This window comes from Aspergillus affinis (assembly GCF_023601865.1).
Source record: "Aspergillus affinis strain CMG 70 chromosome Unknown NODE_23_length_327850_cov_86_924445, whole genome shotgun sequence".
NCBI classification, from domain to species: domain Eukaryota; kingdom Fungi; phylum Ascomycota; class Eurotiomycetes; order Eurotiales; family Aspergillaceae; genus Aspergillus; species Aspergillus affinis.
The window spans coordinates 44,600-68,295 of record NW_026515804.1 but is presented as its reverse complement, the minus strand read 5'-3'; the positions used below and the strand labels follow the sequence as shown (position 1 = coordinate 68,295).

General features: G+C 51.3%; 10 protein-coding genes across 10 annotated transcripts; 6 read left to right on the top strand and 4 right to left on the bottom strand.

The window, feature by feature from the left end:
• Window positions 1-83: 83 nt before the first annotated feature.
• On the bottom strand, window positions 84-1,460 carry dph1 (2-(3-amino-3-carboxypropyl)histidine synthase; the record flags this gene model as incomplete). Its single annotated transcript, XM_053098234.1, has 2 exons — window positions 84-1,240; window positions 1,313-1,460. The coding sequence occupies 2 exons, from the start codon at window positions 1,458-1,460 to the stop codon at window positions 84-86; spliced, it is 1,305 nt and encodes a 434-aa protein (XP_052957817.1).
• Window positions 1,461-1,725: 265 nt separating this feature from the next.
• KD926_004900 (hydroxymethylglutaryl-CoA lyase) lies at window positions 1,726-2,887 on the top strand (the record flags this gene model as incomplete). The annotated part of the gene is made up of 2 exons (XM_053098233.1): window positions 1,726-1,980; window positions 2,090-2,887. 2 exons carry the CDS (start codon window positions 1,726-1,728, stop codon window positions 2,885-2,887), a joined length of 1,053 nt encoding a protein of 350 aa, XP_052957816.1.
• Window positions 2,888-3,116: 229 nt separating this feature from the next.
• KD926_004899 (uncharacterized protein) lies at window positions 3,117-3,443 on the bottom strand (the record flags this gene model as incomplete). Its single annotated transcript, XM_053098232.1, has 1 exon — window positions 3,117-3,443. One exon carries the CDS (start codon window positions 3,441-3,443, stop codon window positions 3,117-3,119), a length of 327 nt encoding a protein of 108 aa, XP_052957815.1.
• A 2,699-nt stretch (window positions 3,444-6,142) lies between these two features.
• KD926_004898 (uncharacterized protein) lies at window positions 6,143-7,301 on the top strand (the record flags this gene model as incomplete). Its single annotated transcript, XM_053098231.1, has 3 exons — window positions 6,143-6,170; window positions 6,240-6,649; window positions 6,750-7,301. 3 exons carry the CDS (start codon window positions 6,143-6,145, stop codon window positions 7,299-7,301), a joined length of 990 nt encoding a protein of 329 aa, XP_052957814.1.
• A 687-nt stretch (window positions 7,302-7,988) lies between these two features.
• KD926_004897 (uncharacterized protein) lies at window positions 7,989-8,456 on the bottom strand (the record flags this gene model as incomplete). Its single annotated transcript, XM_053098230.1, has 1 exon — window positions 7,989-8,456. The coding sequence occupies one exon, from the start codon at window positions 8,454-8,456 to the stop codon at window positions 7,989-7,991; it is 468 nt and encodes a 155-aa protein (XP_052957813.1).
• Window positions 8,457-8,806: 350 nt separating this feature from the next.
• On the top strand, window positions 8,807-10,338 carry KD926_004896 (acetylornithine transaminase; the record flags this gene model as incomplete). The annotated part of the gene is made up of 3 exons (XM_053098229.1): window positions 8,807-8,914; window positions 8,966-9,205; window positions 9,274-10,338. The coding sequence occupies 3 exons, from the start codon at window positions 8,807-8,809 to the stop codon at window positions 10,336-10,338; spliced, it is 1,413 nt and encodes a 470-aa protein (XP_052957812.1).
• Window positions 10,339-11,017: 679 nt separating this feature from the next.
• Window positions 11,018-15,645, top strand: KD926_004895 (uncharacterized protein; the record flags this gene model as incomplete). Its single annotated transcript, XM_053098228.1, has 5 exons — window positions 11,018-11,162; window positions 11,240-11,987; window positions 12,042-12,454; window positions 13,278-13,362; window positions 13,425-15,645. 5 exons carry the CDS (start codon window positions 11,018-11,020, stop codon window positions 15,643-15,645), a joined length of 3,612 nt encoding a protein of 1,203 aa, XP_052957811.1.
• Window positions 15,646-17,114: 1,469 nt separating this feature from the next.
• On the top strand, window positions 17,115-18,751 carry KD926_004894 (MFS transporter; the record flags this gene model as incomplete). The annotated part of the gene is made up of 4 exons (XM_053098225.1): window positions 17,115-17,230; window positions 17,282-18,403; window positions 18,474-18,552; window positions 18,623-18,751. The coding sequence occupies 4 exons, from the start codon at window positions 17,115-17,117 to the stop codon at window positions 18,749-18,751; spliced, it is 1,446 nt and encodes a 481-aa protein (XP_052957810.1).
• Window positions 18,752-19,173: 422 nt separating this feature from the next.
• KD926_004893 (cytochrome P450) lies at window positions 19,174-20,709 on the bottom strand (the record flags this gene model as incomplete). The annotated part of the gene is made up of 2 exons (XM_053098224.1): window positions 19,174-19,518; window positions 19,582-20,709. The coding sequence occupies 2 exons, from the start codon at window positions 20,707-20,709 to the stop codon at window positions 19,174-19,176; spliced, it is 1,473 nt and encodes a 490-aa protein (XP_052957809.1).
• A 1,810-nt stretch (window positions 20,710-22,519) lies between these two features.
• KD926_004892 (uncharacterized protein) lies at window positions 22,520-23,476 on the top strand (the record flags this gene model as incomplete). The annotated part of the gene is made up of 1 exon (XM_053098223.1): window positions 22,520-23,476. One exon carries the CDS (start codon window positions 22,520-22,522, stop codon window positions 23,474-23,476), a length of 957 nt encoding a protein of 318 aa, XP_052957808.1.
• Window positions 23,477-23,696: the final 220 nt, after the last annotated feature.

Genomic DNA, 23,696 nt, shown 5'->3' with positions numbered 1-23,696 from the left:
AGTTCTATAGTTATATGTCCAATGAAACTTTTCCCCATCCAATATCTATTTCCAATATTCGTCGCCACACACCCGACGACAGCCTACGCACTCCCAGGAATCGCCTGACTCGGCTTCGTCCTCCCCAGCCCCTCCTTCGCATAGAAGTCCATCGGATAGATACCCTGATTTGACGTCTCCCAGCCCTCCTTCACCCCCAACGCGATCAACGCCTCGTACGGCGTCAGCAGCGGGCGCGGGAACGCATACCCCCAATCGATACTCAATCTTGGGCAGGCGATCTGTACCCAACATTCCACGTCCGCCATGGAGGCCAATTTTCCGGGGAAGATCTCAGACAGCAGTAGGTTGACGAACGGGATGCCTTGCGCGTTGAGGTGGTTCTCGATCATGGCCATTGTGTTCGGGTTACCCTGGCGGCCGAGCGAGCCGAGAATGAGACCCCATTTCTTGGCCGATTTGGCAGTGCTGATGGCGTCGCGGCGCAGCGTGTGCATTTCGTCGTGGTAGTATGTTTCTCGGGACAGAGTGCGCGAGTACGGATCGTATCGGTACGCCGGGATGGTGGGGTTATGGATCATGGCGGATTCGAGATGGAAGCGACCGTCGCCGAGGTAGAGGAGGATGTCGATTTGGGAGTCCAGCTGGGGGGAGGTGCAGCCGAGAATTTCACCCTTGGAGAGCGGCGTGATTTGAGGGATGATGACTTTGAAGCCGGCGCGTTCGAGGACCGGTTTCAGGCCGTGCAGCGTGGCGTTGAATTGGATCGTGCCGACCGTGGCGATTGTTTTGCCCGGTTGGAAGTTGCGTTCCAGCGTCGCGAGGAGGTGCGTTGTGTCGATGCTGATGTCCACGAAGATGTATAGCGTCTTGATCTTTGTCACGTCGACCGGGATCAGGCAACTGTGGGCGTAGTGGACGAGGAGGTCGCAGCCCAGGGCTCGCGCGGTGTAGTCGTCGATGCAGCAGGCGCCGTATGTGACGTCGCCCATGATGAGGGTCTCAATGCCGGGGCAGAATTGGGTGAGGATGTCGGAGATGGTGGTCGCGAAGATGAGCAGGCCTTCGGGGAACTGGAGGGCGACTCGTTTGGCACCGGAGGACCGTATGCGGTGGATGGTCTTGGGGATTTCGAAGGAGTAGTTCTTGGGGAGGAGTTCGATGGCGGCTTGGATTTCGGGATCTTCGAGGATCTCGGGAGGGACTTGGTTTAGGGTTCGAGGTGTCCTTCGGGGAGCGGCTATATGGAGTCAATTGATGTCAGTTGAGGGGCAATGCTAATTGTTGTATGATTTGGGCGCAAAGAACCGACCTTTTTGCACGCTAGTGGATTCGACATCTTTTTGACTCGACGAAGTGTCTTTCTGTGCCTGAGCGTCTGCCGTTCGTCGCCCGACGAATCTCTTCTTGGGTTGGCGCAGCTGGCCATTTGGCGTTGTGTTTGCAGTCTGGTCCTCCATCTTGTTGTCCGGTCTTTGCGCAAAGTGGGATGATTCCGTCGATCTCAGAAATTCATGAAAATGTCCCGCCTGAGTCAGCAGGTCAGGTGGGGGGAGGCCCGAGACTAGCCTGTCCGGGCGGTGTCTTCTCCGCATCGCATGTTCCCCCATCCTCCACTGCTGCGTGGCTGGCTTTCGTTCCTGCTATGTAACTCCAACCGTGTGTTTGGGCTGACTTTGTCTTTCTCTGCTCCCCATTGATGTTTATAATCTCTCGTATCTCAAAATGATGAATCTTCGTCCTCGACTGGGTCTATTCTCAGCCTTCCGAGCTGCTCCAGCAACTCGACGGTTTGCGACAGAAGCGCGGTTAACTTCGGACCATGTTCGCATCGTCGAAGTCGGGCCCCGAGATGGCCTGCAGAACGAGAAGAAGTCCATCTCGTTGGGGACGAAGCTCAAGCTGATCGAGAAACTGGCCAAAACCGGCGTGACAACCATTGAAGCTGGTTCCTTTGTCCCTGCGAAATGGGTACCCCAGGTATGAGCTCATCGCCCCTTGCATGAAGTCAGCTTGTGTCTTCAGGCATCTTTTCGGATCGCTTGATCTATCTAGATGCTTGTCTTGATTATTGACCAATTGCTTTTAGATGGCAAGTACTGCGGAGATATGTGAACGTCTTCTTCAATCGCCGCCCGAATCGCAAAATGCCATCGCCTACAATTATCTAGTCCCCAACGTTAAAGGGCTAGAAGGCCTCATCAAAGTGCTAGACGCCACGGGCTCCTCAGCCGAATCCTCGAAATCCGCCACCACCACCGAAATCTCCCTCTTCGCCGCAGCGACCGAAGCGTTCTCTAAGGCGAACACGAACTGCACGATCGACGAATCCCTCGAGCGCGTTCGGCCCATCGTATCACTGGCCAAAACCAGGAACATCCGCGTTCGAGGCTACGTTTCCGTGGCCCTCGGTTGCCCGTATGAGGGACCCGAGGTCTCGCCCTCAAAGGTAGCGGATATCACGGCAAGCTTGCTTGAAATGGGCGCGGACGAGGTCTCTGTCGCCGATACGACCGGCATGGGCACGGCTCCGCGCACCATGCGGCTCCTTCAGGCTCTCAGGGCAGCGGGGATTGCTAACAGCGACTTGGCTCTGCATTTCCACGACACATACGGGCAAGCCCTCGTAAATACCATCGTGGGCTTGGAGCATGGCATCCGCATCTTCGATAGCAGCGTTGGCGGTCTTGGCGGGTGTCCGTATTCAAAGGGGGCTACGGGTAATGTCTCGACAGAAGATCTGATTCATACTATTCATGGGCTTGGAATGCATACGGGCATTAACCTGGAGGAGATGTCAAAGATCGGCTCCTGGATTAGTGGGGAGTTGGGACGGTTCAATGAAAGTCGGGCTGGAAAGGCCACTCTTGCCAGAATCCAAGAGTGAAGTACCGAACAGACATGTTTCGGCTTTTGCAAATAATTTTACTCATTCTGCACAGTGGATAATCACAGTTTCTATGCATCATTGTTATTCATCGTCGCATGTTCCTCATCTATTCATATCAGATCACAACCAAGAAATCACATAAACTAAGATACCGTACTCCATCCAACGCCCAAACCCAACCTATATACAAATAGCACACACAAAAACACGAAAGAAACCAAAACCCTCACGGCAGATAATGTCGCTTGAACCCCTTCCACCGATCTCCCCACGAGGACCTTCGCCTCCTATTCTCAAACACCTCTGATTCCCCAACCTCCGGTATCTTCTCCTCTACCTCCTCCACTTGAAAATCTTTATCGTTCTTGACCTTCTCAGGAGGCCTGGGATTGTCATCTGAGAATGAACCTTTCCGGTCCCGTTCTGTTTCATCGATACTCATTCGCTCATGGTGGCGACGCACTGCCGCTTGGATGGGCGTCTCGCCGGGGAGGATTCTCCCGCTGTAGCGAGTCACTTGGATTGAGGGGTCGATGTAGAGGGGTCCGCACATTTTGTTGTCATGGATTTGTTGATCTTGCAATGCGAATGGCAAATGTTATGTATTTGGTGGTGGATTGGTATGTAGTAGGTAGATAGTATATGCAATTGTGATAGATGAGACGGATTAGAACCCAGCAGGGGATACAGCTATTTGATCATATAGATATAGATACGCAATTTCAACGGAACTGAGGCAATCCTGACCGATAGAGTTCAGGAAGTAATCTCGCGGCCCCACGTTGGATACATCATGCCAATTGGGGGCTCTGGATCGCCACGCGTCGTTCGCTACGATAGTGGTCCGAGTCCGAGATGACTATGTCATTGTTCGCTGTTTGGCATTGTCCGATGACCAGAGCTGGGGCGTTTGGGAAATTGCCCCTTCGACCAAGATTAGATAGGGTGGCGAATGAGCGTGGGTGGAGGAGAAAGAACGTCGTCTAGACCCCCGAGATGTATGTGGGTTAGACTTTTTGCATGGGCTCGCTTGGTTCTCTTTCTGTTTTCTTGACTTTCTTAAGTGGCCTGAACAGTGCACCTTATGTAGCTGAAGTAAATTGCTGAATAGATCATTATCATTTAGAGATAAGTCGATATAGTTAAGATAATTGCAGGCGATCCTAATCGTGTTCCGGAGGGAAAAAGAAGTTTAGGCCAAGTAAGTGTGTCATAATTCATAATAACATTCTATGCTGAGAGCAGATCCCGACTGAAGTTTCAAACAATGAGGAAATTGCACTCAGCCGGCTGCCCTCTGGCAAAATCAATCCAAGATACAAACTCGTCTGCAGCCACGTTCCACCAAGACTGCAAGAAAGACAGAACTCGGGACCGATCTAATGCCTGACTAATATGTATCACAGTCTTGAAACCATTCTCGATGATGTTCTGGCTCGCTCGATCACCACGGAGCTCCGTTCCAGCGATGAAGAGCGGCCAGACGAGATCCTGGGTGAAACGTAATCCGTTCCGAGTGAGGGATAGCAACTGTAGGTAGTTCAATATATGACCGCAAGCTTCTTTCTTATCTGTTTCAGTCGTCGATAATTCTGAAAGTACTTGGGCGTATAGATTAGCGTCGCGTAGTAGTACATCCACACGACTAGCTCGAAGTCCCGGCGTTCAAGATCGGACCAGAACCTGATGGTTTGGTTGACATGCAAGCAATGGGACTTGGCCGACTCGATCTGTGCATAGATCGTTTGGACCTGGAATGCGGTCGGTGGGGCCAGATGAGAAGCCTGAGAACGGGTCTTGAGGCGCTCCAGTTGGGTGATGGAATGGATGATGCGGACAAAGTCAGCCAGCACGGCGTCTTCGTTGCTGGTGGGCGGGTCTATTAGAATCTCGTCAACTTGGTTAAAAGTCGTCAGGTGTGTCCACACCGAGGTGGAATAGAACTCTTGTAAGAGAAATTCTTCGACGCGGAAGTGCGGATGATGAAGGCTCGAGCGATTGGCAGCGGCGAAGATGATCTCACGGGCCGCAAGCAGATGAACTCGCCACTATGATGTATGCGCTTTCAAGAGATCGCTGTTGCAGATTATCATCATGGATGCTAAAGTCAGAGAAAAGGTGTTGTTCGAGCCAATCTGTGCAGCAGGCCAACTAGACAAGCTCTGCAAATCCCGTGCTAGAAGAGCGAAAGCGTGATTCAAGCGGGTATTCGAGATATCTCTGAACCTTTGACACCAGGGGTCATTCACGGGGTACTGAGAGGCGAGGTCATGCGCCGTCTAGGTGAGAAGAGATAAAGAAACTGCCTCGGAATTCTCAGCGAGAGGAAGAATCAACTGCCACCAAGGGTTCTGCGGTCCATCGATCCACGCCAGCCGATGTGCCACTTTCTCTTTAAACCAGGTGAGTAACCGTGGCGAATGAGGAGAACGCGGCCCTGATAAGTAGAGACTGGTTGATGGCGCTGTGGATGGCCTTGGCACCAGAGGCGCATCGGACTTGGGCAGTGACCTTCCAGTCAACTTACCTCGACTGGCGACTCCTTGGTCCCATCTCAGCCTCACTCCATATCCGGGACATTCGAGGCTACGTTTGGCGTATTTCCTACATCCTGGCAAGGTGAGGTCACACTTGAGACGTCGCTTTTGACAAGTTGAGCAGCCTAGAGGAGATTATGAGCACTGCATTTTTGAATGACTTTTGACATCAACAATACCTTTGAGTGGTGTGCGCAAGGATGGGTTATCCGACATATCATCACCCGAGGTGGATCAATTTAGCTGAAGAAAGTCCAAGTTGGCGGCCAAATCTTTTGCTCCTAAATAATCGCTAACGGTTCAGTCTGCCCCACTGCGCTAAACCGAAGGAGGATGCTTGATAGAGAAGTCGATAAGCGAATTGTCCAACTGCAGTATGAGTGGCTCATCGTCCGCGTTTCTGTGGGCCCGTGGCGGCGATCTTGAGAACCAGAGTATACGATGTTTTCAAGGATCGGATCATAAATTGCTGGCCTTTAAGAGACGAAGTACCCCGAGAGCAAGATTTTTCTGTCCTTGCTTCAGATTCTTTCCTCTATTGGCCCTCATTTCTATTTGCTTTTCGCACTATTATTCCCAAATTAACCCATCGAACCGTTGCTAAACGAAGCGAATACAATCTCTTTGACGATACCGTTGATTGCGCCAAATGGGAGAAAAATAGAATTAACAACCGGGCTCTTCATTAACAACGAGTGAGTGAAAGCAACCAAAAATGAAACTATCACAAGTATCGACCCAGCGTGAGTCAGCACCTCTCCGATGATCTAGCAACAAAGATCATTGACTGAGATCATGCAGGAACCAAACAGAAATCGCATCTGTCCAAGCCGCTACATCCGAAGACGTCGACATCGCTGTAGTCGCAGCCCGAGCCGCTCTCGAACACCCCAGTTGGGCAGAAATACACCCATCAGCACGAGGAGAGCTGATCCGAAGACTAAGTGATCTTGTTCAAGAGAACATGGAAGACATAGCAACGCTGGAGACATGGGACGGTGGAAAGCCGTATCTAGTCTCATTGAACGAAGACCTCCCAGAGGTGGTTAGCTATCTGAGGTACTTTGCTAGCTTCGCCGACAAAATTCACGGTCAGGTTAACGAAAGTGGTGCGACCAAATTCGCTTATACAGTACGAGAGCCGATTGGCGTGTGCGGGCAGATTATCCCGTGGAATTACCCCTTGATGATGGCTGCTTGGAAATTGGGGCCGGCTTTGGCTGTAAGGAACTAGCTCTAAATAATAATTCATGCTTTGTTCTGACTGAACTGCAGTGCGGGAACACGGTGGTACTGAAACCATTTGAGCTGACTCCCCTCAGCATTCTCTACTTCGCCGACTTGATAAAGAAAGCTGGGTTTCTCCTGGAGTCATCAACATTCTGAATGGCCGTGGAGAAGAGGCAGGAACGGCGATCGCCACCCATCCTGGAATCGACAAGATTGCTTTCACCGGAAGCACGGCCACAGGGAAAAAGATCATGGAAATGGCCGCCTCAAATCTGAAAAATATTACGCTCGAGACCGGTGGCAAGTCCCCTTTACTTGTGTTCAATGACGCAGATCTTGAACAAACAGTGAAATGGGCATATGTTGGTATCATGAGCAACCAGGGCCAGATTTGCTCGGGGACTAGTCGTATCCTCGTACAGAAAGGTGTATATAAACAGTTCATTGCAGCTTTCAAGGAATATGCAGCAAGGACCAGCAAAGTCGGTGATCCTTTTCGGGACGATACATTTCAAGGGCCGCAAATCTCGAAGATTCAATATGACAGAGTCTTGTCATACATTGATTCTGGGGTCAAGCATGGAGCTCGTCTGGTGCTAGGTGGAGGACCATCAAATGAAGACGCCCCAGGCTTCTTCATATAACCGACGATTTTTACCGACGTCGCTAAAGATATGAAAATATCCCGAGAGGAGATATTCGGGCCCGTGGCTGTCATTTCAACATTCGAGACCGAAGAAGAGGCCGTTAAACAGGCCAATAATTCACCATACGGCCTTGGATGTGCCATTTTCACGCAAAACCTGGAACGGAGCCATCGGCTGGCTAGAAAGATCGAAAGTGGTACGGTGTGGAGCAATAGCAGCAATGACAGTGATTCACGAACCCCGTTTGGGGTGTCAAGCAGAGTGGCATTGGCCGGGAACTTGGTGAAGCTGGGCTCGCGGTGTATTCTGGCATCAAGTCTGTTCATGTCAACATAGGCGCTAAGCTGTAGCGAGGTGTTTAGTAGCTATATATACTAAGCTGTCGAATACTTTCACCCAAGTAGTGGTACCTTAAGTGGAGAATTTACGCTATTGTAGAAAGTCAGGTATGTATGGCCACATATATACATGCCCGGAGGGGAATCACGAAAGGCAGATGAGCCTGGCAGGCGTGAGACATTGCGAGACGGCAATCCCTCCGATAAAAACAAGTGAAAGTCTAGCCGCAACGCGCAGCAGAGTACAAACGCCAGCGAATGCAAGAATTATACAGAACGAGCCGAGGACCCAGTTACCACAACCAAATGCGCTCGCCTCACAGCAACCAGCGGAAAGTCAGGATCTCTAGAAATCAGTGACTCTTCCACCATAGCTCCAATCTCCCCCAGACCCCCATCGCAAAGGCTCATTCTTCGGTCCACCGACTTCTCCTGTCTGGGGGTTCTTCTCGCCCTCGAATTCAGGCTGCACACCGTATCGCACGTCGGGATGCAACTCCTCACCCTTGCCGGTGGCCTTGATCTCGGCCGACTCGGTGGCGGGCGCAGCTTCGGGTTCGGAATCGGGGGACTGGTTGATCTTGGGGGGCGATCGGGGGGTGCTGAAGGCTCCAGTGGATTGCTTCTGTAGTTGCTCGAAGATTTCTTGCTCTTCTTGGGGAAGACGTGGGGGAGCCGGTCCGCGCGAAAAGGCGAAGGGAGCTTTGCCGTCGGAATTGCGGAGAACGGGCTGGCTGGAGAAGGTGCGCGAGGAGAGTCGGAGGGATCGGTTTGCGGAGGCGAAAGCCCGACGAGAAATGACGGAGAGTGCCATGGTATAGTATAACCAGAGAGTGGGTGGGTGGGTTGTGTTTGACAGTTGGGACTTGGGAGTTGAGAAGGTGAAGGAGAGTGGAGTGCGGAGTGGCGGAGACGAAATCCCAAAAGTTCCCGATAAGCGATCGTCGCCCGATATCGCGGCTTTTTTCTTGACCGAATGGCCTGCTCTGTTCCTGGTCCGTGACTCAGGTTTCTCCGCTCGCTCTTCATTAAATTTGGTCCCTGTCCCTCGGAATTCGCTCAATTCCCTTTTCTTTCTCTCATCATTTGATTTTGGTTGTCGTTCTTTGAGCCAGTCCTTCCCACGCCCTCGAGATGTCATTTATTCGCGTGGCTTCGCGGCGAATGCCGCTCGCAAGGAAGCTCGTCCCTTCCATTGAGTCACCGCTTCAGCGCCGATTTGCTTCGACACAGACGCCCAACGTTTCCCAGGATGTGAAAACCCAGGCAAAGGTTTGCTCTACGATTTCTACTCTGAATATCTCAACATTAACACCATAGCAGAAGGAGGCGTCGCTGCCCAACCCCGATCCCGCTGCGGATTCGGCGACGCAGGCTTTCATCCAGGATCGAGCTCCGTATATGGTGCCTACCTACGTTCGACCGGCCCCGATGATGGTGAAGGGACAAGGATGTTATCTGTGGGATATGGAGAACCGGCGGTACCTGGATCTGACGGCAGGCATTGCCGTTAACTCTCTCGGCCATTGCGACCCTGAGATTTCTAAGATCATTGCCGAGCAGGTGCGTACTCGTCTTCCAACTGCCGATGCAAGGGAGAATGTGGTCGCTAATAGAACGCCGATCGATAGGCCGAGACTCTCATTCATGCCTCCAACCTCTACCATAACGCCTGGACTGGTGCTCTCAGCAAGTTGCTGATCAACATCACCCGCGAGTCGGGTGCCATGCGCGATGCCTCCCAGGTGTTCATCTCCAACTCCGGCACCGAAGCCAACGAGGCCGCCATTAAATTCGCTCGCAAGGTTGGCCGCTCCCTCGACCCGTCGGGCGCGAAGTACGAAGTCGTTTCCTTCCACAACTCCTTCCACGGTCGCACGATGGGCGCTCTGTCTGCCACGCCGAACCCCAAGTACCAGACTCCCTTCTCGCCCATGCTTCCGGGGTTCAAGTACGGAAACTACAATGATGTCGAGCAGCTGCAGACCATCATCAACGACAAGACATGCGGAGTGATCGTTGAGCCTATCCAGGGCGAGGGTGGTGTCAACGTTGCTACCCCGGAGTTCCTCGTGGCGCTGCGCAAGCGCTGCGACGAGGTCGGAGCCGTCCTGGTCTTCGATGAGATCCAGTGCGGTCTCTCCCGTACCGGTACTTTCTGGGCCCACGCCCATCCCTCTCTTGCGCCTGCCTCCGGCGAGGCTGCGCACCCCGATATCCTGACCTCCGCCAAGGCCCTCGGCAACGGTATTCCCATCGGTGCGACCATCGTCTCCGGAAAGACGGTTGCGGAGCACATCAAGGCCGGTGATCACGGAACCACCTTCGGTGGCAACCCTCTGGTCTGCCGCGTTGCGCATCACATCGTTGAGCGTCTGGGCTCGTCTGAGCTGCAGAACTCGGTGGACGTGAAGTCAGCTCAGCTGGTTTCCGGCCTGGAAGCCCTCCAGAAGAAATTCCCTGGTGTCATCTCGCAAATCCGCGGCCGCGGTCTGATTCTCGGCGTTCAGCTTTCCCCTGAGTACACGGCCAAGGCGTCCGAATTGATCACTGCCGCGCGGGAACGGGGCATGTTGATCATCACCGCTGGTGACGGCTGCCTTCGATTTGTGCCTCCTTTGACTATCACTGAGGATCAGATCAAGATCGCCTTGAAGATCTTGGAGCAGGCCTTTAAAGCTGTCGTCAAGGCATAGGGCGATATATAGACAAATGATTTGGGCTAGAAAAAAGATCTCGGTTTACTCTTAATTAATTCCAATAGATGACGATTGTCAAATGTTTATATTCAATGACTAACATTCTTACCTCGTCCATACTATCCTGTTACTCCGTATGACCTCTTTGGTTAGTTGCTTGATTATCCCGCACTCTTATGAAATGATACTCCCTTTCTACAACACCGCGGAAGTAAATATTTCTTTACCCCTAGGACAATTATGCTGCTACCCCTACTACGAGTATTAGTACTACTACTTATTTGGACTTCTATAATGAAAGTTAAAAGTCTACATATACGTAGTATCTTAAATACTAATGTCATAAATATGTAGGCTGTGTCTTTTCTAGATTTACCACTGTAGCATGAGTAGCTATACGGTATGTTCAAACAGGAAGGGATCGGCGATCGATTTAAGGCATCGATTGCAGTCACTAAGGCACTGATAGTAGCAGCTGGTCACGCGCTACGACCGACCGTCAACGACCGCCCCCAAAGTCCCCCCGATTTCCTTCCCATCCATCAGAACACCTGGATACCAATGGCCCACTAGCAGCAATGACTCTTCCGTTCTGATATTTAAACCCACGACATGAATCTTGATGCTTGCTCTTGAATTTGTAGCCAACTAACCAATCCATCCTTGTTCTCCTGTGATGCCTAGAACACCCGACTCAGAAGACACCCCCATGCTACCTCTCCCCGGATCCCCGTCATCCTCATGGGCCCGATTTCGAGAGCGACTCGGAGCCTTGTTCAGCGGTGCTGACCCCAGAGTTTGCGTCGCGTTCTGGCTCTTCGGTAAGTCACTTACTCGATCTGTAGCCTAGAAAACCTCGGCCGCTAACGTGCTGCGCGAACCCATCTTCGGATCATAGGTTTAATCAACAATGTTCTCTACGTCATCATCCTATCGGCTGCCCTTGACCTAGTTGGTCCCAATGTGCCCAAAGGCGTCGTCCTCCTCGCAGACGTGATCCCCTCGTTCGGAACCAAGCTCATCGCCCCGTACTTCATCCATGTCGTACCATACTCCGTACGAGTCGTAATCTTCGTGGCCATCTCCGCGATTGGCATGCTCTTGGTGGCGCTGAGCCCGGAATATACGGATGGAGGTTCGCTTTCCACAAAATTGGCGGGAATCGTGCTGGCTAGCTTGTCTAGTGGAGCTGGGGAGCTGAGTTTCCTGGGCTTGACACACTTTTATGGTCCCTTCAGTCTGGCCGCCTGGGGAAGTGGGACCGGGGCTGCTGGACTGATGGGAGCTGGTGCGTATGCACTGGCGACTACTTCGCTTGGACTCGGCGTTAAGGCTACCCTTTTGGCGTCGGCTTGCTTGCCGGCGGTGATGCTGGTCAGCTTCTTCACTGTCCTTCCCCGGTCTCAGGTTCATCTGTCATCGCGAACCTCCGCTGGATATCGCGCCGTGGAGGACCGGGATGTGGTGGACGACGAACGTGGACTGGACGACGACCGTGAGGTTGCTGTCGACGAAAGGGAAACGCTTCTAGGCTCATCTTTGGACTCGGGCGATAGTCAAAAAGCGAAACCATCGGGCAATGGTGGCATTCGGTGGCACAGTGTCAAGGCGAACTTACAGCGAGCCAAGGGGCTCTTCTTTCCGTTGTAAGTGTGGTGGTAGTGCAATTGAAACGGTTCCTGGCTAACGATTCTATTTAGCATGCTCCCCCTCCTGCTGGTCTACGTTGCAGAGTACACGATCAACCAAGGCGTATCTCCGACTCTGCTATTCCCTCTCGAAGAAACCCCGTTCGCCCATTTCCGTGCTTTCTACCCAGCCTATAACGCAATCTATCAAGTTGGAGTATTTATCTCCCGGTCCTCAACCCCATTCTTCCGCATCCATAATCTATATCTCCCTTCGTTCCTGCAGGTGATCAATCTTGCTATCCTGTCGCTCCACGCTTTATTCAACACCATTCCCAGCGTGTACCTTGTCTTCGCCATCATCTTCTGGGAGGGACTTTTGGGCGGACTGGTTTACGTCAACACATTTGCCGAGATCGGCGACCGCGTACCCAAAGAGGATCGAGAGTTCTCGCTGGGCGCGACGACGGTTAGTGACTCTGGCGGTATATGCATTGCTGGCTTTGTGAGCATGGTGTTCGAGGTTTGGCTGTGTGACTGGCAGGTTGCGCGTGGGCGGGATTATTGTCGGCGATTATAATTATAGATCGTGTTAGTTAGGTGCGATGTAGAATTTCGGGATAATCAATTAATTGTTAGAGATGTGTGAACTGTCAGATGACGACAGTCACGGGATGCGGAAGAGGCCAGCATGTGACAGGGACTCGACCGGGACTCGAGAATTCCTCCGGAGTAATCATCATCGATCCACTCCGTCGCCTCCCCACGATGCCCCGGAATGACTGGTTTTGGGCCTTGTCCATTCCTGCTCACTACCCCACATACATTTCCAATCAGCTCGTCGGTGGGGACTTTCACATGCCAGGCCCCCGTGTCCATTCCCGCCAGCTTATCCATGGATGCCCTCATGCCTGTTTTCTTGCAGGCCTGTCCTGTCTTCATTGTTCCTCGTTCTTTGTGCCAGGAGGCTCAGCCATCTTTTTTGATTGACCGACTCACTTGTCGCGGTGTCCGTTTTGAAGGGACTAGAGACTCCTGCGGTCTTGCTTACCTACGTCGCTTTCTCCAGGTTCCGTACAAATGGCGGACTTGTCATAATTGTCCTAAACTGACTTCGCTTACTGCTTTGGTGTACATTATAACCTGGTTTCGCATTTGGGCCATCCCTTCTTAACTGCAGCTCGATTTTTGCATCCCCTAAGCGTTTCACCGAAAGCTCTCGGAGACGCAAACAGCTACAATTTAGCCGGAGATGATAGGTTGGTTTCACTGCATGAGAAAGGGCAATCATATTTTAACAAAGAGCAGATCACGTCTTAGGACGGCCGTCGACCAAGTTTCGCAAGATCCAGGTCTTCGCTGTCTTTCTGTTCTGGTCTACCTATCTGCTTAGGTGCGGTAGTATCCCTGTTCACCCTGCTTCCGAGAGGATGTAACTGACAATGGACTCAATAGAGGGAACAAGCATGGTCCCCCGGTGATACGAAAGCTCTCGTCCCGTCTCTCCCAGAAACTGAGTGTCTGGCAAACCACGGTATTCGTTTTCCTATGGCTTTACATCTGTCGAAACTTTGCGAAGATCGTGGGCTTGGAGTGTCCGGAACCCTTGTCCAATTTATACTCGCGTTCGTTCTTCCGGGCAACATGGATTGCCACGGCTCTGGATGCCGGGTTCTGGACGGCTATGAACGTCAAGCCGAAATGGCTGCGAGATATCTCCTCGTTAGTCTTCACGGGCTACTATCTGTTTGCGGCAGAGCAGGCCGATGAGAAGGTCCGTCGGGTTCGAGCCACCCTGACGGTAGAGCACCTGCGAGTCTCTTGGAACAAGGCTACCACGCCGTATCTCTGGGCTTTGGCGAGTATCATGCGACCACGACTTACCAGATATTCGCCGCGTGCAATCCGGATCCCTCGTCCGGGACAGTCTTCGTACACCGAGCCAACGAATGCATGGCTTTACTTTGATGGACCGTTGAGTTCACTGCGCGACCAGACCTGCATTATTCTCGATATCCCGGGTGGTGGGTACGTGGCTATGAGCCCTCGGTCTTCGGAGGACCGACTACTTGCGTGGGCAGGAAAGACCAAAATCCCGATTCTCAGCCTGGACTATAAAAAAGCGCCAGAGTATCCTTATCCGTATGCTCTCAACGAGTGTTACGATGTCTATCACATGATTGTCTCTACTCGCGGCCGTTGCGTGGGACTGAGCGGGCAAACGCGTCCACGAATTGTCTTGACCGGCGACAGTGCCGGCGCGAACCTCGCTGTAGGGACAACACTCATGGCTCTCCAGTCTGGAGGCCCGAACGCTCCTCGGTGGCAGGGCGACAATATCCTGCCGCGCCCTGATGGCTTGGTTCTGGCATACCCGACGCTGAGCATGAAGGTTGAAAGCTGGATGACGGAGGAACAGATGTCTTTAATCCAGGAGAAAAGCACACGCCGGACTAACCAGAGTGTCCTGCAGCGGAAGAACATGGACTACCAGCGATTAACACCGTTCACCTCCCCCGGTCCCTCTGTCAGCGACTTTCGAACCAGTCCTTTATCTGATGGCGAGGCAGAAGCGGATGGGGTCGTGAAGGAAGCTTCAAAGATAATCGAGGAGGAGTTGGCCCAAGATAGCATCGCGGCCCAGGCCGTTGAGATGGCCGAGAGTCAGCCGAAGCAGATCCGAACGCGGTTGGCTGTCTCTTCGATGATCTCATACGTCCACGACCGCATGTTGACACCCGAGATCATGAGGGCCTTGATCATCTTATACATCGGTCCTCACAACCGCCCTGACTTCGGTACCGACTTTCTTCTGTCCCCCGTCCTTGCGCCAGACGCCCTGCTTTCCCGTTTCCCGAAGACATATTTCATTACCGGGGAACGGGACCCCTTAGTTGACGACACCGTGATCTTTGCCGGTCGACTACGGCAGGCGAAGTTGCATCAGTTCCGCGAGCGTCAAGAGTTGGGTCTAGAAAAGTCATGGCGCACCTTCAAAGAAAAGGACCACGTCGAGGTATCTTTGTTGCCCGGGGTGTCGCACGGCTTCCTCCAGATGGCGGGATTCTTCCCGGAGAGCTGGAAGCACATCAATCGATGCGCCTCGTGGATCCAGGATCTGTTTGAAGCGGCCGAAAGAAAGAAGGCCTCGCCCAGTTTCCCCCAATCCTTGATCGATACCTCCAGTTTGCACAAGACGCCGAGCAAAGCAAATAGCAACAAAGAACGGAGCCGCAATCACAAGCGAAGTCTGACGGGCGAATCCTCAGCCGACGAGGATAAACCGTTGGAGATGAGCATCGGCAAGATGACACCTCTCAACCCGGGCGAGAGCCATCCTGGTCACACTCGCATTCAGCGATCCTTCAGCAGTGGCGCCCAGCTGATCAGCCAAGGGATTCATTCCGACAATGAGGTTCCCCGGTCCCGAAGCGTCTCGAGAGGACGCACCCCGCGGCCCAGCGGACTCGCGAGAAAACGGCGGTTTGCGCCTACATCCCTGAAAATGCCCAGCGTGAACGGGTACACGTCCGACGGAGCGGAAAGCCCGGCGTACTTTCGACGCAGGGAAGGCAGCATGGACAGTCTCTCCAGCGAGGAGGATCTGCTTCACCGCCGAATGACTGGGATTGCGGGAGGATTGATGGGGATTGGCGAGAGAGCGCAAACCCCGTAAGGTCTGAGTACGGAGTACGGCGTAACGACGCAATGCGAATATGACAGGGGTTGGACACGGGAATTGGGTCGGGATAGAGCGAGAATGATCTTTCTTGATTTTTTATGTTTATGCACAGCACAAGGATTAGTACAGCGATAAGAATAGACTGCTATCACCACCCGATCTGATTCGCATGTGATCGTGTCCACGCTGGATGCAGAACATGTGATTGTGGACCGCCCCACGACGGTTTTCTTGCGACTATCCAGAGTCGAGAACATATCTTTGGCATAACCCAGGACGTGGGCTCCGTGTCCGCATCCTGTGCTACGACGGAGGATTTACCCTTAATTCCTCTTCTGCCTTAAGAAAATCAAGGTTCTGGAAGATGACATTCGCATAGGGCTACGCCACACGCACCACCCGGGTTGCTATGGCTGCCAACCGGGTTGCCGTTGTCGGCCCGATGGCTCGACACTATACCAACTGAAGATGTCCGTATCGTAGGAACCGAGTCTGAAGCTGAAGAATCAAACCCGCCAATTGACATGTGACAGTCACATGCGCCCAGAACCCCGTGGTCCAGTGCTAACCCCATTCGGACTAGCGCAGGCAGGTGACTGCAGCCCTATCGCCCGATCTTTCTCCGTCGGAATCATGAAATCCAGCATCTGTCGGCAAGGATGATGAAATAATCAATAATCCATCGTCCTTCCCTCCCTGGCCTGATTCATGCCCTCGGACGCCGCTGACCGAATATGCTGTGTTGTCCCTCGTGTCGGTAGCCTGAACGTGCCTGTCTTTTCCCCTATTAGGATTACTCCCGATGCTGTCAGCAAAACCTATTCTTATCCGCTGTCAGCCCAGCGTTCTGCCGCCCCGTTGTGCTGTGCTGTTAGTTCATTTCAGTGCCAGAGCCTCGGCAACCCGAGTCCCCGATAAGGTGAACCACCGGAATTGGGTAGCCTGACACCATACCTTACTATAGCCACCACAGCCATGCGGATATCATACCCTTCGGAGAAAACCGACGGGGACTGGATCCACCGTTCTTCTTCCAAGCAACGTTTCCATTATGTTATCTTCGTTCGGAAGCAGTTTGTTTGCTCCTCTCTGCCAATGTCGACGGCGATGGTCCGGTTTTTTTCTACCCTGCGGCTCTTGGCATGATGAGGACTTTGCAAGGCTCCGGGCCTCGTTCCAGCTGCCCCGTTTGCCATTGGATGGGAGAGTCGGTAGAGTCGGTCAGGTGGGTATAATGGTGTGTAGAGATTAGATGTGGGCGAAAATGTGAATAGTGGATATGGGTGGCCTGGTCTTGTTTTGAAAAATTGCCCCTTGGTATATCTTTATCTGCTGGTCTCACTTGGGTTGGCTTGGATTGTATTTTGTTGTTGATTTTTCGCAGCATACTTCCTATTGTATCACTTTACTTTCATGTCCATACACGGCATATCTTACATTAATTTTTCTCGAGTCAATTGATCATGTCGAGAGCACCCAGTGTCCCTGACTCGGCGGTGACGATGAAGGCCAGGCCCTACGTCGACTTCGATGGCCCTGAAGATCCTTTGAACCCTCTGAACTGGCCCATGAAGAAAAGGTTTGTCGCATTGATTGAGGTTTGACTGAGTGCTGACAGTCTGTTACCTAGGGCATATATTTGCGCTATACTGGGCCTGAGTACCATGGTCGTCGCTTTCGCCAGTAGTATTTTCTCCCCTGCCATACCTGCTTTGATGGCCGTGTACGGTATCAGCAGAGAAGTCTGCACCTTGGGTATCTCCCTCTACGTGTTCGGATTCGCCTTTGGTCCTCTGGCTTTCGGCCCCTTCTCCGAACTGAAAGGGCGATACTTTCCCCTGCTTGTCTCCATCTTCGGTTTCACGGTCTTCTCCTTCGCCACCGCCGTCTCGAAAGATGTACAGTCCCTCTTCATCCTCCGCTTCTTTACCGGCTTCTTCGGTTCCGGACCTCTCACCCTCGCCGGCCCGGCATTCGCAGACATGTTCTCTCCGCAGCAAAGAGGCATCCCTATCGTCATGTTTTGCTTGATGGTCTTCATCGGACCCCTAGCAGCGCCGTTTGTCGGCGGCTTCATCGTCATGAATGACTCCATGGGCTGGCGCTGGACGGCCTACATCCCCGGAATCATGGGCGGCTTTGTCCTCATTCTGCTCCTGCTCTTCGTCGAAGAGACCTTCCAGCCCGCTATCCTCACCCAGAAGGCCAGCCGCCTGCGCCACGAAACGGGCGATTGGTCACTGCACTCCAAGCAGGAGGAAAAGCGCATCGACTTCCACACCATCCTCACCGAGAACCTAAGCCTACCGCTGAAGATGCTTACCCGCGACCCCATCACCCTCTGCATGTGCGGCTTCGGGGCGTTTGTTTACGGCTTACTGTACCTCTTTCTCACGGCCTACCCGATGGTCTTTCAAGGCGTCCACCGCATGAACCTCGGTGTCGGAAGTCTGCCGTATATCGGAGTGATTGTCGGGCAGCTCTTCGGGGCCGTCGCGATCGCCGCTACGCAGCCGTGGGTGCTACGCAAAATGGAACGGAACAACGGCGTCATGATGCCTGAGTGGCGTCTTCCTGTGGCTATTCCCGGCGCGGTTGCCTTCTCCGCCGGATTGTTTTGGCTCGGCTGGACGGGGTATAAGGCCAGTTTTCACTGGATTGTGCCGACTTTGTCTGGCCTGTTGACGGGATTTGGTCTGTTGACTATGTTCCTTCCTTCGTTGGCTTATCTGGTGGAATCTAGTGAGGACAGGTAACACTCCTTCTGTCCCTTTTTTCAATCATTCCTCATACCTCGAACATAAATCTAACGGATTCAATAGAGCTGCATCCGCTGTCGCCGCACACACATTCCTCCGATCAGCCGCCGGTGGCGCATTTCCGCTTTTCGCGAAACAGATGGTAAGCCCGCCTCACCATCCATCACATCCCTAAGCCTGTATTACTTGAACTAACGAATTTGATAATCTAGTTCGACGGCCTAGGTGTGGAATGGGCTTGTACGCTACTGGGCTGCGTCGCCGCCCTGTTCATCCCCATTCCGGTTCTTCTATATATCTACGGGGCGAAAATTCGGAGCAAGAGTCGGATGGAGGTTTAGACATTTTCACATTCTGTTTGTTACTATATTTTCTTCTTGTTTGAAACTTAGACTTTGGTTTGATATGGGTTTATTGTTTAATATCTTGTGGTCTACGAGACTGGCATTTGGAGCCAGGTCTTTATAAATAATAAGAGCATATACTTATTCTTTTTTTATAATTTCACATTGTCTTGACAACTATGCCCTAAACTTAATCTTTAAGTTCAATGAGTATTTGTTCTTATCAATTGACTGAAGCTTACATTATTTTGTACTCAATGAGACAGTTTCATCCCAACGCTCGAATGATCCTATCATTTATGGATTGGTAGGCAGCATACTGAATGGAATGAATGACGTCGGCTACATAAAATTGACCCATCAGCAGCACCAAGGTGTCCTGACGCCAGCTTCCACCCACTCTTGCGAATGCGCCATCCTCACTCCATCACCCGTGGAATCAATTTACACATCAACGGAAGCTTCTCCCAGAGGGTGTAAGTTTTTTGCTGATTCCAATGAAGACTCTCAGCTTGAAGCTCAAGATCGAAGTTCCACAGCACACGCGCAAGGATGACGCGCATCTCGGTGTATGCCAGATTCTTCCCGATACAATTCCGCGGTCCCACAGAAAACGGCTGCAGGACGTCGCGCTGGTCAGCGAAGAACGGCGACGACGGGTCGGTCTTGACTTCGGGGAACCAGCGCTCGGGAATGAAGCGGTCTGGGGCGTGGAAGTTCGTGGGGGAGATGTATGCGCTTGATTGGTGGACAGAGACTTTGGTCTAGATAAATAGGCGGTTAGTGGGTTGGGGAATGAAGGTTGAATGCATGACTGGGAAGCTTACCTTGGCTGGGACCTTGTAACCAGAAATCACGGATGGGTCGAGGGTCATGCGTTGCAGATCCCCGGGCACTGGCGGGTACATACGAAAGGCCTCGCTCAGACAGGCCATCATATAAGGGAGTCGAGTCGTGACGTTGTTAAAGGTAATGTCCGCTTCCGAGGCCATGGTGGTCCGGACTTCCTGTACAGCCTTCTCCATGGCATCGGGGGACTTGAGGAGCCAGAACGTCACGCCGGAGAGCAACGTCGCCGTGGTCTCGCTGCCGGCGATGATCAGGATATTCGCATTGGCCTCGAGTTCGGACTTGCTTAGTCCGTCTTTTTCTCCACGATGCCGTAACATGGAGTCCATGAAGTCAGCCCGGTCGTGAGCAGGAGGATTGCGGAGTCGTTTTTGAACGGTTGTTCCGACGTGCTCGATTTGTCGCTCCCTAGCTTCGAGGAATGATTTGGGAATGAAGGCGAGTAGCATGCTGCAGAAAATGGGGTACGAGTCCCTCGCCTTGAGGAATGGGATAACCTTGACGAAATCAAAGACGGTGGACACCCAGTGATGGTATGTTGAGGTTTCCAACCCACCAAAGGGCTCGCCGAACGCAAGGTCTCCGATCAAGTCAAACGTCGTCAAGTTATACCACTTGACCATATCAAGTGGAAGACCTGATTCAGCAAATCCCTTAAGCCGCTGGATGAGTCTATCCACGTATCCGTTGATGAGAGGCTCCTGTGCCTGAAGTCCCTTGGCGGAGAAGGCGTGGGACAGGGCTTTGCGGAACCGAGTATGATCTGTGTCATTGGCGCTGATGATATCATCTCGATTGCTGGCCGAGGATAGGACTTTTGGTAGCTGTTTGTGACCATGGCCGTAGATGTCTTTCCAGGCTTGCGCGGTAGTGAATGATACACTGTTTGGGCTAAGTCGGACGGCTTCTCCAAATTTCGCGTGGAGCTCCCGTGTGTCGATGTCCAGTCTTCCTCGGAGGGCTGAAATATGCCTAAGAATTGGGAATGCGATCCATAGTTTTGGTCCGGGGATGTGTCGCAGTGGATGGAAGAAAATGTTCCAAATTGCTGTTGCACAAACGTAGAAAAGATAGATGGAGGGGACAGCAAAGAGGGCAGGTGACATCTTAGCCAGGAAAGGAAGGGGTTCCACAATTGAGCGAGTTTATGTATTTTTCATTCGGTATGTAGACAGACAGTAGATACTGCTACTTCAAAATAATGCATCAGGAATTTGTTCTGCTTTTTATACTTCCTGAGTCGTCTTCTTATTGCTCCTTCTTTCTCTTTTTCCATGCTGGCCGATCCAGTAGGGGATACAGTGTCCAATTGCAGCCCAGAGGAATCAAACACAATAGCATCATTCCATCATGCACGTTTGTGATTGACACTGGCCTGACACAGTGCATGAAAATCCTGATCGGGGTGAAGATTCTATGCGGGGTATTGCAGTACAGGACGTTCTTATGAGCTACTCTCGTTGCATAAATTGTCGATTAGATCTTGATAAACCAGCTGAAATAGGCTACATTGACACCAAATAGTGCAGAGAGTATAAAATCAAACAGAAATGTCATAAAGGCACAGATGCCCTGTATAGACGCGGTCATTTCCTGCCGAATTTCAGGCATAAAACGGTGTTATGAACTATTCTAGCTGCATAACCCGCCAATCCAAGACTTCACCAAGATCAACATGCATTGAAACAAGTCCAGACCTCGCGGGAATCTCCCCGTAGCGTGCATTTGTATTCTAATTATGCGTAACCAACCCACTTTTACTTGCCTGATGAGGCAACCGGGATTTTATGCTTGAAATTCGGCCCGTCCCCGCCTCGCGACAGTAGGGCTGGGGTCATTGCCCGCTTTCGTGGCGTACGTCATGCAGAGTTTACGATTCAAATATATTTAGCATCATGGAATGCATAGAGGACAAGCAACATCTCCAGAAAGGCATTGTCTTGAACTCCGCAGGGGGGTTTGATAGGATCTCAGAATTATTGGTCTAGCTAACTGAAAACAGAAGAATACCCCATGGCTATCTCTTACAGACAACGTCTATCTATCTATAATCAGTTGTTGCTAATTTCAAAAACCTAACTAGAGTATTATCTTATATGTAGCTTTCAATGTTGTGGAGGACCCAGGGAAAATTCATTGTACTACCAAGCGTGGCCTTCGTAGCCCTAATCGATTGAGCTGCTTTGGTATTAAACTCCTTTTTGAACAATACCGTGCGTGGGTCTTTACCTACTACTCTAATAGAAATTTAATTGGTAAATGTATACAATTATGGCGTAGGTAATAGATATAAATAAAGAACTATTAACGCCATGTTTCTTCAAGCTACTGACGTTACGATAACAGCAATTCGAGCGTGCCGTCGATGGTCCGCTAACTTATTCCGAGCGACTTGCATAACAGGAAATCACTACTAGATAAATATCTTACATATCGTGACTGAAGTATTAGGACCTTAACTGTTTAACGTGTGCTAAGATAGAAGTGTACGTGCTGTATTTTGCAAAGAGCTCAAAGCCCTTCTCTTTCTAAATATCGCTATCGCCGTAGCCGTAGGAGGACGATTTATAGCTATGGCCCTGTTAGGATTTAGTTTAGCATCAGAAACGATTATGTGATCCAGCTTATCCGGTAACTGAATACTAAAATCAAGTTCTGGTAGATGATGTATGTTTCTATGTATTTTAATGCCGGATTACCTTTTTGCAACCAGAGCTTATCGTCTATCAAAACCTGATTTAGGCATACTATCTTGAAACCGATTTCGCTGTTTTCCTGCACATTAATGTCACTACAGGTCGAACTACGAATATATAAAGACACCATAACAAACAATTGGCGGACCGTCAAGCTCCTTGCCCACCTACAGCGACCATCCAGAAAGGTATCAGTATAATATCCATCCGCAGCGTCAAAATGAACGACACAATCACAAAGAAACAGTACGAAGAGATCTGCACCAACTTCCTTGATTCAATTAACTACCGCCTCCCATCCCATACGTCAGATGTCAGTCTCTACGACGCCGTAACCGACCTAATCCGGGGACACGGCATCGAGCCACAAAAAGCCACAAGCATCGCCCGAACCGGCACCGCCGCAGCGGAGTTCTTCTACCCTCTCCATCCGCGCGCCACTAAACTCGAGATAGCAACCTTTACAGCTCTTTTCTTCGTCACTGAAGACCTGACTGAATCGTGTCTCGATGGTTTGAAGAACTTTCGACAGAACCTTGTGCTGGGAAATCCTCAGCCGAGAGTCCTGCAGTCTTGGTTGGATAGTAATCGTCGCTTGGATGCCCACTATCCCCAGTTTAGTGTGGACCGGATTACACACGGAATGATGAGTTACGTTAGCTCTGTTACAATTGAGAAGCTGGTCCCAGAATCTTTCTTCAGCCCAGGGGTTTGTGGAGGATGCGGTGGTAGTAATGATATCAAAGCACCGCAGTTCCCGCGATACTTTCGAGGCATGACGGGGATTCCAGATGTATTTGCCTATTTCATCCTAACGGACGAGTTATACAGCCTAAGCCGACTGACGAGATTGACGTTCATGGCGCCGGATTTGAATGATTTCACCAACGGAGTCAATGACCTGCTCTCGTTCTACAAGGAGTCTGTGGTGGGTGATGAGACGGGGAATTTCGTCCACCAGGAAGCATTCGTCCGCGATACTGGTATATCTACGGTCTTGGAAAGATTGGCTGAGGATATTGTGAAGAGGATCGAGAATATTCTGGACACGGCGTCTCGTGATGTTGTGCTTTTGGAATTTACGGAGGCATATATCATGGGGTATATTGCTTTCCATTTGAGGGAGCCGAGGTATAGGTTCTCGGAGTTGGATATTCCATGTTTGCAGTTGTGTTGAAGGATCAGATGTTGATTAATGGCTGTAGTCTTGTGATTTGCTTATTCTTTTTGATCGAGGAGACGAAATTGGGATTAATTGATGAAGATGTTAATGCTACTGCGGATCATTGCGATGAAGACTCAATTCTCAGGCTGTCTGTATCAAGTGTGGCAGTGAACGAGTTTCTTATTTTTTTTGTTTGACTAACTTTATCTCAATCGCTGTTTTTTGTATTTTT